The following is a 17,533-nucleotide window of genomic DNA, read 5'->3' as shown; positions in this document are numbered from 1 at the left end:
CCTCCTTGTTTCTTGTCTGGTCCCTCTCCCTGTGTTTTCCTCCCTGTCGTTAGTTTCCCTGGTGTGTCTAATTACCTGATTGTGTTCAACTGCTGCCCTTGTGTTTCTCCTTCCCTGCCCGGCTGTTTCTCGTCTCGTGATTACCCCTCCCTGTATTTAGTCTTGTCTCTTCCTGTGTTCGGTGTCGGTTCCTTGTTTGTTTTTCCCGTCTCCCTCCATGTCAGTCTTCGTCAACTTTATTGTATTATATCTTCCTTGTGCTTCCTTTATGTTTTTGCCATGTTTTTGCAATCAGCTTTTAAAATAAAGCTTGCTTTTGTTTTTCTAGACCAACTTACCTTTTTTTTGTAGTCTGCTTTTGGGTCCTACCTTTCCCAAACCATAACAGCCCTACTGCATTCTGGAAAATGTACAGGCAATTATACTATATTTACTAATACTTCTTATACTTGAGTTTCACAGACAACTTTACTTATTTATATAAAATGAAAGAATAACAGCAAAATATGTTTTATCTCCAAAATGAGATACCCTTGATCAATGAAGGTTATCTGAAACCAATGTGAATAGAGTTCAATTTAGTTTGCAATTAAAACACATAATACAAAGCTGAACTCTGCACTGAACTGCTCTATAAAATGATTATATATCTAGATAATGATACATCTGAAATTAAGAAAAAAATCCTTTATCTCTTTACTGTTAAATAATTCACTTATATCTTTAAAGATAAGAGAACAAAGGTGGCTTTGAGAACAAAGATCCAATAGGTAGTAAGAAGTTGGAGGGATGTGGCTGAGATGTTTAGTCGAGCTACAAGGGAAAGGTTTATTTTCAAAGTAATAATTATTCTGTCACAGGAGCGAGAGCCAGAAGGTTTTAATTGGGTGATGAAGTACATGCATGTCACTGACGTCACTGTACAGCTCCAGTCAAAACACGAGTTTGGTTTCATACAATTATTTCTTTACTGACATCCCAAATTTGTGCATTTTAGGCAGACAGAAACTTGTACCATGTTTTTTTAATTGCAGACAAGCTCATCATCAAACCATTCGTGTTTGATTTCAAATAGTCCACACTCAAATATTGCCAAATGCAGATGAACTTCTCACCAATTAAATTTGACGGACAGATCAAATTGAGAAAAAGATGCATGTCCAATCCTCAGCTTTAAATTGGTCTTCCAGCTATGACAAAAGTTTAATCAGAAGAGATTGTTACGCGGGCGGTCGCACCATTTGGTTCTCTCTCTCTCCTCAGTGTACAGGTGCACCTGATCTGTTCCTGGCTCTACCTCCACTCAGGTGTTCCTGATCTCCACAATCAAGTGTATAAAAAGAAGGCTGGAAGAGATGGAGCTGGCTCAGACACTGATCCTTAGTTAGGATTTAGCTCTCTATTGTTGTATTTTTGTTTATTCTTTTAGTATGGAGGATCTAGTCCAGTTTTCATATCTTTATTTATTAGTTTAACTTATACATTTGCCTTTTAGTTTGGGGGGAGTTCTGGGTCCTACGGACTGAGATGACAGTAAAAGTCAGCAAAGCAACAAAAAGGAATAGGACAGCAGACTATGGCTCTACGGTAAAGGTTTCACCAGTGACTACACCAATCCTGCATGACAAGGGATAGAATGAGAAATGTAATAGTCCTTCAGGTCAAACTCTGAAGAGTTAAGACATTCTTTGCTCTATACTAAAAATGTATACAGTGGGGCAAAAAAGTATTTAGTCAGCCACCAATTGTGCAAGTTCTCCCACTTAAAAAGATGAGAGAGGCCTGTAATTTTCATCCTAGGTACACTTCAACTATGAGAGACAGAATAGGGGGAAAGAATCCAGAAACTCACATTTTCAGATTTTTAAAGAATGTATTTGCAAATTATGGTGGAAAATAAGTATTTGGTCACTAACAAAAGTTCATCTCAATACTTTGTTATATACCCTTTGTTGGCAATGACAGAGGTCAAACGTTTTCTGTAAGTCTTCACAAGGTTTTCACACTGTTGCTGGTATTTTGGCCCATTCCTCCATGCAGATCTCCTCTAGAGCAGTGATGTTTTGGGGCTGTTGCTGGGCAACACAGAAAATCTTTGGAGGGAGTTGAAAGTCTATGGGGTTGAGATCTGGAGACTGGCTAGGCCACTCCAGGACCTTGAAATGCTTCTTACGAAGCCATTCCTTCGTTGCCCGGGCGGTTGTTTGGGATCATTGTCATGCTGAAAGACCCAGCCACGTTTCATCTTCAATGCCCTTGCTGATGGAAGGAGGTTGTCACTCAAAATCTCACGATACATGGCCCCATTCATTCTTTCCTTTACACGGATCAGTCGTCCTGGTCTCTTTGCAGAAAAACAGCCCCAAAGCATGATGTTTCCACCCCCATGTTTCACAGTAGGTATGGTGTTCTTTGGATGCAGCTTAGCATTCTTTCTCCTCCAAACAAGTCTAGTTGAGTTTTTACCAAAAAGTTCTATTTTGGTTTCATCTGACCATATGACATTCTCCCAATCCTCTTCTGGATCATCTAAATGCTCTCTAGCAAACTTCAGACGGGCCTGGACATGTACTGGCTTAAGCAGGGGGACACGTCTGGCATTGCAGGATTTGAGTCCCTGGCGGCGTAGTGTGTTACTGATGGTAGCCTTTGTTACTTTGGTCCCAGCTCTCTGCAGGTCATTGACTACTGTAGGTCCCCCCGTGTGGTTCTGGGATTTTTGCTCACTGTTCTTGTGATCATTTTGACCCCACGGGGTGAGATCTTGCGTGGAGCCCCAGATCGAGGTAGATTATCAGTGGTCTTGTAATTCTTCCATTTTCTAATAATTGCTCCCATAGTTGATTTCTTCACACCAAGCTGCTTACCTATTGCAGATTCAGTCTTCCCAGCCTGGTGCAGGTCTACAATTTTGTTTCTGGTGTCCTTTGACAGCTCTTTGGTCTTGGCCATAGTGGAGTTTGGAGTGTGACTGTTTGAGGTTGTGGACAGGTGTCTTTTATACTGATAACGAGTTCGACAGGTGCCATTAATACAGTTAACAAGTGGAGGACAGAGAAGGCTCTTAAAGAAGAGGTTACAGGTCTGTGAGAGCCAGAAATCTTGTTTCTTTGTAGGTGACCAAATACTTATTTCCCACCATAATTTGCAAATAAATTCTTTAAAAATCAGACAATGTGATTTTCTGGATTTTTTTTACTCATTTTGTCTCTCATAGTTGAGGTATACCCAGGATGAAAATTACAGGCCTCTCTCATCTTTTTAAGTGGGAGAACTTGCACAATTGGTGGCTGACTAAATACTTTTTTGTCCCACTGTATGTGGAGTTAATATGTGGAGATAATACTGCTAAAGAAACCAATATGTATAATCACTTTTTTTATGGCACAGAACATGTTTTCTGTAATATTCTAATACAACTCAAAGGAAACTCAACAAAATAACGGTATGCAGTCAGAGAATAACGGTACCTTAGAGTGTAAGTGTGTTTCACTGAGCAAGCTGACGTGAGCCCACCTTGTCGATTCATAGCAGGCTAGCTTGCTAGCTTGCGTCTGTAGCATATTTGCTAGCTGGCTGGCAAGCTAGTTAGTTAGTTAGTTAGTTTCAGTGTGCTGGCCGATCCGGGGAGAACCAGACAGACATCAAGCCACTATCTATATGTTGTTCTTTCACAGCAAAAGCCTAGACAGAAGACAGAAAATATCTGTCTGTTTCTGTTTGTAATCAACCACTTCTTTGGATTGATGACTATAGATTTGACCATGTTTCCCCTAGTACAGTGTTAAATGGCCTTTAGAAGGACCCTACACACGTTGTCAAACAAAAAGAGCCACTTGAGAAAGCACTCCACACAAATCCCAACTCTCACATCTCTGTCTAGGCTCAGGCATTTTAGCTCAAAAACACCACTTGAGAATTTGCAGTCGGAAACTGTGAATTAAGAAAAAACTCACTTGCGTCCCTGGCTACCTGTTTGGTAAAGTCCAATACGAGACACGTATTTACACACGGCATCTATTGCAAGTCTGTCCGTCCTGGGAGAGGGATCCCTCCTCTGTTGCTATCCCTGAGGTTTCTCCCATTTTCCCCTTTAAACTGTGGGTTTTCTCTGGAAGTTTTCCCTTGTACGATGTGAGGGTCTAAGGACAGAGGGTGTCGTATTCTCATACTGAAATTCTGTACGAACTGTGAAGTCCACTGAGACAAATGTAACATTTGTGATATTGGGCTATATCAATAAACATTGATTGATTGAAATGGGTGACCCCTCTGAATCAGCAGTACAGAAATATGTGTGTGCAAATTCATATCCAAGTGAATGTGCTTGCATACATGAGCACAGTCTACTTACAGATGATATCATATGTGAACAGCCAACACAACTGAGGCTTATGTTGCTTCAATAACAGAACCTGTACGCTTAGAAAATAATTTTAGACAAAGAATGTATTTAGTACAGACAGCCTTAGCCAGGAGCACACTATGTCTGAATAAGGAGCTTTAAACTCCCCAAAGTCATTATATTCCATATATCACTCACTTAACCAGACTTGGATCAGTGCAGAGAGATAGGGCTGGCGTATATATTTCTGCTGGCCTTGCTCAAAAGACTATGTATCATTTTTTGATGGACTATATTCACACATGTCCTTGAAGAGCCTGTAGATATAAAAAAAAATACTTTTTATCCCTCAAAGCAAAATGTAACTAACTGCTACTCTCTGCACTCCTCAGCTCTCTAAAGAGCTGAATGTCCTGTCCTTGTACTAAAACCTAAAATTATGTAATATTATGAACACTTTTATACATTACCAAAACTGCTCGTCAAACATCTTGTTTGTATGCAATTCAGTACATTTGTTCAATACCATTAGTTATGTATTGTAGCTCTCTAAAATGTCACAGGTTGTGTGCCTGTGTCTGTCTGAGAGAGAGAAATAGAGGCTCTTATTGTGAGCGCTGACGAAGCATCCTTCAGCTAATACTCCTCAGACACGAATGAACCTCTTTAAATCTAATCTTACATCAGGCACTCTTGAAACACATTCCTACTTGTGCATATTGAATTTTCACATTCTGACCATTTTAAAGCAGTATAAATGCAGTTCCAGTGGAATTATGTAGTGAATGTAGTCAGATTAATTGACTATACAATCAATAGTGCAACCACTGTGTTTGCTGGGATTTCATTTGAAAAGCTATAATACAACTTCAAAATATAGCCTGCACTAAAGGCATGATCTAAATAACTCTCGTCCAACATAGGTTGCCTCTAATGGTTAGCAACTTTTAAGAATGGAAGAATTTTTTTTTTCTTTGGGATTAAAAGAAAACCTTAAAAACACCAGCTTACATAGTTTAGTGTGTAGAACAGTTGTTTCAAATCAGTAGGAAATAAAAAAGAATCAATCAATTAAAGAGATAACAGAGAGGTATTTATTGCCAAGAAAGGTCCTACATTTCCATATTTCTAAAATCTACTAACTATAGAAACAAAAATGTAGCAACATTTCAAATTAAGAAATAGTTTATGGAGACCTTTCAGGGTTTCCCACTCATCGACTATACTTGGGCGAGCCGCCCAGGTATATTAACGGCCGCCCAAGTATATTTCGCGACCCATTTAGTTTTTTTTTTTTTTTTTATACGTTTTTTTTTTTATTCGTCCGTGACCACGACGCCATCTGCGATCGATTAACTTGTGGACAATGATCCCTCGCTCTCTTGCTCTGATCTCACCTCCTTCTGGCCTATTAAGTGGCCTGCCTCACACAGGGTGACTGGCTGTATACATGATGTGGCCTGCCGACATGGCCACTGTCATACAGATCACAAATCAAAGCCCTTGATTGGTCTCTGTGTGTCATTCAAGCTTGGGATAACCTCAGCTGAGGTGAGGTGAGGTAATGGACTCTGAGTGTTTAGATAGTTAACTTAGTCTAAATTCTCAGTGGGTCTCAAACGGTTTGGTCACCATTTATGTAAACACATATTTCCATTTGAGAGGGTAGTGATTGGTCTAATGCAGTGGTTCTCAACCTGTGGTACGCGTACCACTGGTGGTACGCCAGCTCCCGCTAGTGGTACGCAGGCTCCCGCTAGTGGTACGTGGAGGAATCTGACATATATATAAAAAAAAAGAATAATAAATAAAAAATAAAAAAAGATTTATTCAAAAGTGGGGTACTGTAGGTAATTTTGGAGAAACCAGCTCGAGTGAGCTAGAATTTTAAAATACACAACCGGAAAAAATATGCCACTTCCTTACAGAGCCTTCCACAGATGACATTTTTTTAATGGATTTTTTGTCAAAGCACTTAAGATATTCATTGCTATCGGGATGTTAAGAGCATTCATGGAATATAACAAAAAATGTATCTCGAGCCGGTTTCTCAAACTTACCTACCCCACCTTTAACCTTTACACATAACACAGACATATAAAATACAGGAAACACAACTAAGTAAACAAAAAGGCGAAAAGCAGTCACTACATTGTGAACATTTGGGACATTAAGGTACACTATTATTTCTGCAAGAGCAGCTGATGGTAAGGACCTCAGACAACTTCAATTTAAAACAGGCTATAGGGACAAGTGCCATCAGTTTGAGGCTTGATTAAATAACATTAATACAAAAATAAATCATACTATCAAAATACTACAACGAATGAAAATAAGCTTGAGATAATTGAAACTGTGGTTTAAATGAGTTCTAATAGGCTATTGCTGTTTTTAGATTTAGAAACGAAAACATTTTTTAAATGTTATTTCTGGCGTTGCTAATTACGACCTTACTACCCGCTAACGTTGCAAGCAAGCTAAAGAAAGAAGAAAGCTGAATGATGTTAAAAACGTGGCTCAAAATGTGAGGTATTCGGAAGAGAAGTACAGAGGAGAATATTACCAGCGAAAGTGAACAAGTGAATGAGGAGGAGGACAGTCATCAACCGAGCACAAGCGCAGGCTCCGCAAGCAACGCAAAAGTGATATGCACAGCCGCTGTGATGGAGGAGAGAAGTGACTCAGGAAGAAGGCATTTGCTCAAATAATGGAGAGAAGGCTGTGACCGAGGTCAAACGCTGAAAAAGCACACACTTGTCCTTAATTGTTGTCTTTTTTCTTATCTCTTTTCTTTTTTACTTTGCCACCACAGAAATGGCAATAGCAAACATCAGCAGACTGAAGATGAGCTATTAGCCCTTAGGCTCATCTGCTCCTGGAGGCTTCATTATTATTGTGGAACAGAATTCCCAATAGGACATTTTCTGTTATGATGTAGGTTGTTGCAGGAGGCCTACATTCAAACTTTGGTATAGGTCCAGGAAATGACATGTGTGTACAGTTGACATTCGTTGTGTGAGAATAAGTTATTATTTTGTTCTTTATATTCTCACTTGTGGTGAGTGAGAGAGAGAGTGAGAGAGAGTGAGAGAGAGTGAGGGAGAGAGAGTGAGAGAGAGAGATAGAGAGTGAGAGAGAGAGTGAGCCAGAGTGAGAGAGAGAGAGAGAGAGAGAGAGAGAGAGAGAGAGAGAGAGAGAGAGAGAGAGAGAGAGAGAGAGAGAGAGAGAGAGAGAGAGAGAGAGTACATTTGCCTCCGAGTCCTGCATGGACTGTATTTTAACATTGGTCATATGGTGGTACTTGGAGAGCCAACTATTTTCTCAGGTGGTACTTGGTGTAAAAAGGTTGAGAACCACTGGTCTAATGGATAGTGAGGTGGGCTGAAGATCGGAAGGCTGTGAGTTCAAATCCCGCCAGGAACACCACCACTAGTGCGCCCTTGAGTAAGGCACTTAGCCCTTAGTTACTCCAGGGAGAATGTCCCTGTAATCGGTCATTATAAGTCGCTTTGGATAAAAGCGTAATCTAACGTGATTAGTAAAATATGCATGAATAAATAAATACAAAGTTAACTAGGTGAAAAAGGGTAAGATACACTTTTAAAACTTGTTGAGAGCTAAAACTAGTCTTTGCTGCTGCCTCAAAGAGGAGCAGGGGGGAGAGGAGAGAGACAGGAGAGGCTGATTCAGGAGCACAGACACACTCACAACTATAAATGAACAAAAAATAAATAAACAAGTTTCAGTGTTTTTTTCATATTGGAAATGGTATGTTATTGGTTATGGCCATGATTTTATGATTATTGAAATGTATACAGTTCTGTTTAGTATAGGTGTTTCCATAGATCTAGTCTCTTTATTTTCCCCTCAAAATGCACCAGATTGATGCATTTAACTCCAAAATAAATAAATAAATCTTACCGGGGGAGCATGCCCCCGGACCCCCCTAGAGGATTTGAGGTCGACCCCCACTTAAAATCACATGGATAGGTTCCTAAATACATTTATAAATACATTTTTAAATAGTAACCCATTTCCATATGTTTATGTGTGGGTAGTAGATTTAAACTATAGGGCTATCACTATGGGCCCTGCCTGTCCCTGTTCGCTCTGCCGTCGTGTGAAGGGTCTACTAACAAGCAACCAACAGAAAGGTTAATGTTAATGTTGTTGCACGTGACCTCAAACGCCCCCCCCCCCCCCCGCTACCACCACCCCCCCAACTATATTTCAGATCTGTGGGAAACACTGCCTTTTATTGCTGAATAACCTTTCTATGTGCTTTGTGTCTACATTCATGTTGATTGCCATGTGAGTATTTTAAACTCAATCACCTGTTCTTTTCACACTAGTGTTGTTTTCAATTCTCCTGAAGAAAGCAACATGTGACAACATTTTGATTTATAGAATTCAAAAATACAATTCTTGCAGATTTGTGCCATGTTGTGTGGTGTCATTAGTGCAGTAAACAAAGTGTTTATGTTTATGAAGGATCCCCAGTAGCTTTTGCTCTCGACAAAAGCTACTCTTCCTGGGGTCCGACACTTAAAACAATACAACAATAATACAGCAACATTTAGGACATAAGTCCTGACATCATTAACAACATTAAAAACATCACCAATATCATCAACAACATGCGATCAAATTTAATTAAATTAAATTAGGGTTCACAGCTCACAAGGGTACATGGTCATTAGTAGATGGCCCTTCAACCTCTTCTTGAAAGAGGCTCTGGACTTTATTTCAGTAAGGTAGTTTGGCAATGAGTTCCATTCCTTTATAGCTCTATAGGACACAGAAGATTTCAGGGGATTTTTCCTGGGTTTAGGTGCCAGTAGATGGCCTGATGTAGCTTGTCTAGTCTTATGGTCATGCTCGTCTCTTGTGTAAACTATTTGATCATAAAAATACAGTGGTGTTTTGCTAAATTTGACTTTTTTTTGAAAAGTGATAACACGAGATTGCAGACGTTTCTCAACTGGAAGCTATGATGGTTTCTATGCATAACTCCAATATGAGTGCGCTTCGAACAGTGGAGAGCTAGTCTAGCAGCCTTGTTTTGAGCTATTTGTAATTTCTGTAAATGTGTTTTTGCTGTTGATGACCATATTACCGGACAGTACTCAAGATGTGACAAAACCAGGGACTGAATGACTTGTTTCAAATTGGTTGGTGTTACATACTTTGTACATTTTTTCGCCACAGCTATGCTCCTTCCCATTTTAGTTACGATGCTGTCAATTTGCTTTGTCCACCGTAAACCAGAATCAAGAACAATGCCAAGCAATTTAGTCTCGTTTACCTGTTCCACTGGCTGACCAGCCAGTGTCAGGCTTAATTGAGGATTGCTGCTTAACGTATGTCTGGATCCGAACACCATTGCTTTTGTTTTTGCAATGTTGAGTACCAGTTGTTTATTGTTGACCCAGTCTGCTATGGCTTTAATCTCTATTTTAAGTAGATAGTTCAACTCACTGCATGTTGATGCTGTACTGTACAGTTAAGTGTCATTAATATAGCAGCAAACCACTTATTTCTATGCAAAGATATAGTGGAGTAATGTTGTACTGAGCCGATAGTGATGCATATTCCCTGTGTGTGTCTTGTAATCCAAGCGTTTGTTTTATTTAAGGGATATACAAAATATGAAATTCTGAAACGATAGTGATGTTTTATATAAAAACTGTTTTGCAGATAGCCTGTGCCAATGTTTTTGTTGTTATTGCAATTCATCCCCTCATGCGCCAAGCAAACACAGACAAGCAGGGTTCACTGTCTGTCCTGGCGCATGAAGTACAAAGTGCTGGAAAACAGTGGTAGTTGTTTCTCTGAGTGCAGTCGCTTTTCTGGAAAGAAACTTGTCTCATACACTGCATGTTGCTGATCTTTCTCCCACACGGCTAGCATCTTTCATTTTTATTTGCAAACAATCCACAGGTGGGCGAGCACACTGGCACCCAGTCCACTCTGAACGCATGCCAGAGTCGTGTCCAGCCAGCGACTTCTTCAAATCAGTGGAATGCAAACAACTAAAACAACATTTAGCAGGCCAGAAATTCATGTCACACAGGAGATAAACATTGGGCACCGCCATCAGAAAATATCATCTTGTTTGCCAAAAGGCTGTTTAAAACAACTAAATACTGCTATGCTCACCCCTCCCCGGTGGGTTATTGATCCTATTGTGGTCTCCAGAAAGTTTAGCTTGTCCATTCCACTCTGGGCTACTGTACAAATATGGTGGTGCGACATGGCTGATTCTATGGAAGAGGACTATGTCGATTTGATGGGCTTATTCTACGCTTACAAAGACACAAGAATTCCTAGTGAAAACATAGCGATTGTTTGTCGGGTGATTTTACACTCATTAGGCGCTTTCACACCGCAGTACTTTTCCCACAAAGGTTCATCAGAGCTTAGTTCATGAGAACTCTTTAGTGCTGATGAACTGAGTACAGAACACGTTCACACCGGAATAAGTCCCTGGGGGTGGATTAGGCAAATGAAGCCGCTGACGTCACTTCGTCTTCTTCTGCTTTGGGTTTACTGGCAGGCCGCAAACAACTTCACGGCGTATACTGCCGCCCAAAATCCCCGGCCGGAAGTCTCCGGAGTTAGGGACTGGCTTCAGTAGAAGCTGCTGGGATTCCCAGCAGCTTCTACTGAAGCCTTCCGAGTAAACGGCCAGAACGCCGACATCTCCTCATCTCCACCGCTCCCATGTTTTATTTTATGTTGACATAAGTTAGTCTCTCTGCGTTTCTGCGCTGGGCTAATGCTAATGCTAATAATGATAATAAAATGGCGGCTACACAAACGTTTTTGGGAGTTTGACGGGACGCGGTTTGCATTCCGCCCAGCCAATCAGACACAGGAACCTTTTTCTCCAACGAAAGTCCCTGCTCTCTAGCAGGGACTGAAAAGGGGGTAAAAAAGGTTCTGATGAACTAATTTTAGTTCCGGCTCTTTTTGGTGTGAACGCGACATTTGAAACATATCAGTCGAATTGTCCATCATTGAGGCATCAAACAACTTTTGGACGTCAAAGCCAAATCAGATTCAAATAAAATATGTCTTATTCAGGTAAAGCCTTACAGTCCTGATAAAACAGTGCTTAATCATACTTTGGCTTGAAGCATGACATACTTCTACAGTGTATCAATAGTTCATGCTTACACATTGGCCAACAGCCCAATGGGGATAACAGAAATGAGGAGACTCTAAATATCAAACAAGACATGTCCTACAAAAATAACTTTTAGACAAGGAAAAGACTGAAACCATAGAGCTTCCGTAACTAAGTCTATTGAATACATCTGTGTGTTTTTATGTGTATTATTCCTGAGCACACCTAGATTAACAAAAGGCAGGACAGACACAAAAAGTTGTGTTCAGAAATGTCTTGGTAGAGGAAAAGTACCTCTGTCTATATCTCATTCTGTCCCTTATACCCTCGTGCACAGACAATCAGAAAAGGATGACCCCTGGATTTCCAAGTAAATTGTCCTGAAAATTCAGGCTGACATTATCCTCACCAAGAAGAAAAATGGACCTCACCACATGGAACAAGTCTGTCAAACATTCTCGTCAGAAAGAGGCTAGACAAAAGAAGTATGACAAATTAACTCATTTAAGAAAACAGGTCTCTATCTGTATTGTGTTGAGATCAATTGACTATAAGCAGTTTAGTCAATGTGACATCACCTATTGCTTTTGCTAATGACTGCTTCCAGGTTTTTGGCTGTCATAGCGGTATTCAAAGCATTTCAGGAAACCAACATTTTACAATTAACATTAAAAAAAATATATACATGTTTTTGACGTTTTTATGATTAAGTTTTTATGAACCTCTTTCCCATAAATAAATGCATGTGTCTTTCTGCACTGAGATATGGTTGATGAGTGTAGTTTGGTAGAAAGAAAAAGTTCCTACATCAAATTGCTCACAAAAAGGTCTGTTGATTTTCTTGAGAAACTGGGTCGTGATTTTAGGAAAACACTGCTCAGATGTATAGTTTGGCACTTTGAGAACTACAAGCACCATATTGCTTCCAATAAATGTGAGATAAAACGCCTATTCCCACCCATTTCTGGAAATTGACGGGCTGCGTTTTCTAACATCGCACTCCTCACTATAATGACAGGTTTTTCTTACCTACCGCTTCTGTGCGTGGCCGCTTGGAATCCCTAAAACACTTTTGCTAATTTAGATGTGGTCTGAGGACATATCGTACACACTGTTTCTTTGTGAACAAAGCAAAGTCTTAAGCCACCAAGTAAGAGGGTCAAGTCTGCTACTGGCTACCAAAACTAGAATATAAATGAGGTAGTTGTACAACAGCTCTGAGCAGCCACTCATCCACACTATGGGTTTCACAACTGGCCTCAGCAGCTCAATCAATAGTATTACATTCTTCCTCTGCACTTCGAAACATAGTGTACTAGTAATTTGACTTCTCGGATACATGAACAGCACTCACACACACAGAGACACTGACATGCATCTTCTCCCAATGAACACATTCCCATGCACACACACTCACCTCGGTGCCCTGACCTTTGGAGCCAATTTATCCTGCGTCTCTGTTTCACACCATGTGGCAGTGTGTGTAGAATTTGGTTGTGTGTGTGATTTTCTGTCAGGCTTTGTGGTTTGGTCCTGGAGAGCTGCCTCACATGTCTGCTTTGTTCTTTTATTTCTCTCCCAATTTATTTTTTATTTCACATACGTTCATTGTTGCTCCATCAAGCCATGTTGAATTGCTCCATGATGTTCTCACACTGAAGATTTAGCAAAATCTTTATAAATCCACCTTTTATTGTGAATGCAACCCTGTATGAGTCTGTATCTTATATATAGCACATTCAGGTGTGATAATAAGGCATGCGGTGAAATGTTAAGGTGACTTATGTACCTATCTTCTTTGTCCTCGTCCTTTCCACACACACACACACACACACACACACACACACACACACACACACACACACACACACACACACACACACACACACACACACACACACACACACACACACACACACACACACACACACACACACACACACACACACACACACACACACACACACACACACACACACACACACACACACACACACACACACACACACACACACACACACACACACACACACACACACACACACACACACAGGCTGTAAATGTCGCTGGGCGGAAATGAAGGGCCCTGTGGTTATATGGTTCCATCTGGTCTCTTATATTTATCCGACCCTCTCAGGTGGTTACTGTTCCTCTCGTGCTGACACACATTGATTATTCCATCACCATTTTGATGTATGGTGACTGTGAGACATGATTACAGAGGAAGAGGAGCGTGCAGAGGGCATCCTATTCTAAACATATATATATATATATATTTTTTTTTTAAAACAGATTTAGGAAAGCAGGAGGCAGAAGGATTACAAATATTAACACTCAACAGTGCTGCCCCTTTTATCTGGTTATGGCTGCTACGCAAATGTGTGGGACATATATTCACATGATTTATTAAAAATATATAAAGTGAACAATGGTAAACCTATTTATAGCTGTGCCATATCAGCTATAACACCAAACGCTTTTCAAAACCAATCTTAAACATAATTTTCTTGTTTTCTAGTCTGTTAATGTTAGGCATTTAGACAATATGGACTTTCACTCACTGAAAGAAAAATACATACACCTTGAAAACATTCCTCACCTTGATTATACTGCTTAAGGTTTAAGGCAGAGCTCAGATTTAATACCTTACATGTGCTGTTATTACAATCTAATTTCCACTAATCTTAGTGAGCGGAAATCGGTTTAATACAGGCAAAGATATTTCTTCTTCCTCTTGACTTCCAAAAGGTTAAAAAGGAAAAATCCTGCCACTAGCGCAGAATGCCACTCAGGCTTGTAATGTAACTCACCTAGAATAGATGTTGTGAAAGTACTTATCTGACAGATTCAAGTATTAATGTTCACACATTCCAGATATTTTAATGTGATGTAGGCAGTGTCTCCTTGATCTCACTCAAGGCCGTCTGTGTTGTGAATTTCACAGAGCGAAGAAAAGTGCCTTAAGCGCAGCAGTGGTGGCTTGTTTGTTGCTGCGCTGTAGGAAAGACTGCTACAGTACTCTGACCTTAAGCACTGTAGTAGTGCCAAGTAGGAGTCTGTTTCTGACAGTGTTTCTGAATAAACCAAAGCAAACATCTTACTTGGACTACATGTCAAATGCACTCAAGTATTTGTTGATGATGCACAAATAGTATTGAAAGGCAAATCTGAATGTTAAAAACTGGATCTAGAAAGCTCATAGCGTCCTGCAGACACAAACACCCCTTTCCCTTCAGTGAGCTTCCAAGCCTCTTTCGTCTCCTCACTCCTCTATCAGGTCCTTGGGGGGGAAGGGAAACCCATGAAATGATTCCTGACATGACGGATCACAGAGCAGCGCTGGTTGAGCCGTCTGATAAACACTTTTCTGCCTGACTGTGGACAAGTAAGGCAGGGGGATTTGCAATGATTTCCCCTGGCTGTACCTGCTCCGCTGACTGAGGTTACTGACGCCAGCCCACTGTGCAAGCTAACCCACAGAAATGCTGTTACACGGAAAACTGGTAACTCTAGACTTACTTTCCTACATTTACTTTCTCAAAAGCACATTGTATGTCGTGTTGCATTAGTTATCCTTTTTTTCTTATTTATTGGACCTGTTCGAAACACGTAAGAATTTGGGTGTGTGTGGGCACAGTTACCTTAGAAACACTTTGGCGAACTAGGTTTTCATCTGAAAATATACATCGAGAGCACATAAGGTCTGAAGTGTCAGTTCGACTCACATCGCTGCTCATAACTTGTTAGCTTCTGTTTGGACTCTGTGGGCAAGCTCGCTCTCGTAACACTGACTTTTAAACACAGAGAATATAAAGATCAATAGAAGAAAGAAATAAACGTGAAGAAACTAAATGTCAAGTTTTACTGCTCAAGATGGAAACATATTCTTTTTGAATAGTAACATTTTGTATAATACATCAATCAAACTCTAGAATCTTTGCATTTGTAGCGAATCTTCAATTCAACCCAGCTTCGTGGGAGGCCACGGAGAATTCCTGTGATGCAATCAGTTGGCAAGACGACAGATGGTTTTTAATCCCACTCTTCTGCCCTCACAGCTAAAGATCACCTCTCATATTAAGAGATGTCACACCTGACTGATGCTTTAAGACAAACTTGCATACACAAACCCATCCAGCAAATTACTTTACTGTAAAATGAGACAAAAAGAGACAGAGAGTTACGGTACAAACTATTTCAAATACCTGCTGAGTCCACTGAAAACCTTTTTACAGTAAAGCCGGTCTTACCGTGTACATTTTCAACAGTTCTCAGACCTGACACCAAGAGCAACACAATACTTTCTGTTATTAACAGCGTTTGATGGACGACAGAGGTGTGAGCCACAACAATATTCGCAATATTTTGTTTCATCTCCCTTTCCAGTTCAACTCATTATTTTGATGTTTCTGAGGATGTCTGATCAAAGTTGTTACTTAACAGATTGTCTCTTGGCCCATCACATATGGCCCTTTAGGGAAAAGGAACCAAACTGCAGGAGAAATGCAGCAAAACATATTCAAGTATCAAAAGTTTCCTTTGTTTTCATCTGTGCATATATCTGGGGCAGCTAGTGAAGAAAGGGAAATGCTACTTTGTCATGAAGGAGAATAATTTTATTTTGACTGCTCTGAGGATTATTTTTTTTTAAATAAATATGATGCTTCCTTTTCATGCAGCAGAAAAAGTTGTGACATATTTCACAAGTGTTATCTCCTGGCAGAACGTTTTAACAGCAAAGCAGAGACAAAAAAGAAAGACAGTGATTACAGAAGACATCCTCAGACAAAGAGTGTGTTTCATTTTCTTTTTTTCTGAGTGAAATAAATCTTACCTTCGAGGATGACTTCTTTGCCAGTTTTTTTCAGTGCTTGCACAGCCTCATCATGTGTGGCCTCCCTTAAGTCGTAGCTATTGACAGACAATATGGCGTCCCCAACATAAAGGGCCTCCGTCTGGTCAGCAGCCAGGCCCTTGAAAATCTTGGAGATGAGGATTGGCATCTTGTTCTCCTTCCCACCTGCATGACAAAAACGTGTTGCTGTTTCATCTTATATTTCTTCATGGATCTGCTACTTTACTTACAATGGACACATTATATGGGATTTCATACATTTACACTTGAGTAGTGCAACCATAACCGTTCGCTTCTGACCCCTGATCAGCTTTATCGGAGCAGCTGGGAATTAAGTTATTTTCTACTTACACAATCCATGCAAAGTGCAAGTGCTTACGCTAAGAGCTCCAGTACACCAACAACATCCAATACGGCATGCTGTTAAAAGGTGGTGGAATATGGAGCTCGGAGCAATTCACAACTTCACACTCATAAGCTAGTTTTCAGGTCACAGTGAAATAAGACCAGGACTAGAATAAATACTGATATTGAAACCAAAGAGAAAGATGACAGCTTAGTTTAATGAAAAGATACAGTGCATTAGCATGTTGTCCAATAACTGCATGTTTTAGACACAGAGCCTAACTATACAATAATTAAAGGTCCCCTATTATACTGTTTTTCCTCAATATATTATAGGTCTCAAATATATACAAACATGTCTCTGAAGTGTTTGGCTCCAAATACCAAACAGATCATTGCAGCATCCCATAATCCCCTCTGTTTCAGCCCTGTTTCAAAAGTGCTGATACTCTGTCTGTTACTTTAGATGAAAATAAGGAGCCACGCCCCTCTGAGAGATGTTTGGTTAAAAAAAAAACAATGGTGCTCTAGGAGGAGATTCAGGTGATAAGGTGGCGGGGGTTACCTTGGTTGGTTATTGGCTAATGGTTACACAAGCCAAAACATCGTTATGACATCATAAAGTGGCCAAAATCTGATCAGCTCATTTTCAGACAGGTTTTTATATACGGTAAATGGATCAGGACAAAAAGAGAGAGAATCTTTGTTCCTGAAACTTCCAGAATGTCTTTACACAGAGGGGACACATGTTGATGTATAAAAAGACATAATAGGTCACCTTTAAGCTCCACACATAATTTACTTCCATTTACTATCCTCATATTGGAGCAATCAAGGTCTAAAGATGTCAGTCACCTAA

General features: G+C 40.1%; 1 protein-coding gene across 1 annotated transcript in view; it reads right to left on the bottom strand.

Annotated features, from left to right (window-relative positions):
- The window catches only part of snta1 (syntrophin, alpha 1), a 43,341-nt gene that overhangs the window by 18,628 nt on the left and 7,180 nt on the right, over window positions 1–17,533 (bottom strand). The window contains exon 2 of the mRNA XM_079682994.1: window positions 16,309–16,494. Coding sequence (XP_079539120.1) covers window positions 16,309–16,494 — 186 coding nt within the window. The remainder of the gene's footprint in view (window positions 1–16,308; window positions 16,495–17,533) is intronic.

Source organism: Notothenia rossii, assembly GCF_949606895.1.
Source record: "Notothenia rossii genome assembly, chromosome: 5".
NCBI classification, from domain to species: domain Eukaryota; kingdom Metazoa; phylum Chordata; class Actinopteri; order Perciformes; family Nototheniidae; genus Notothenia; species Notothenia rossii.
The sequence above is the reverse complement of the archived record's forward strand: the minus strand, read 5'-3'. Positions and strand labels throughout refer to the sequence as shown.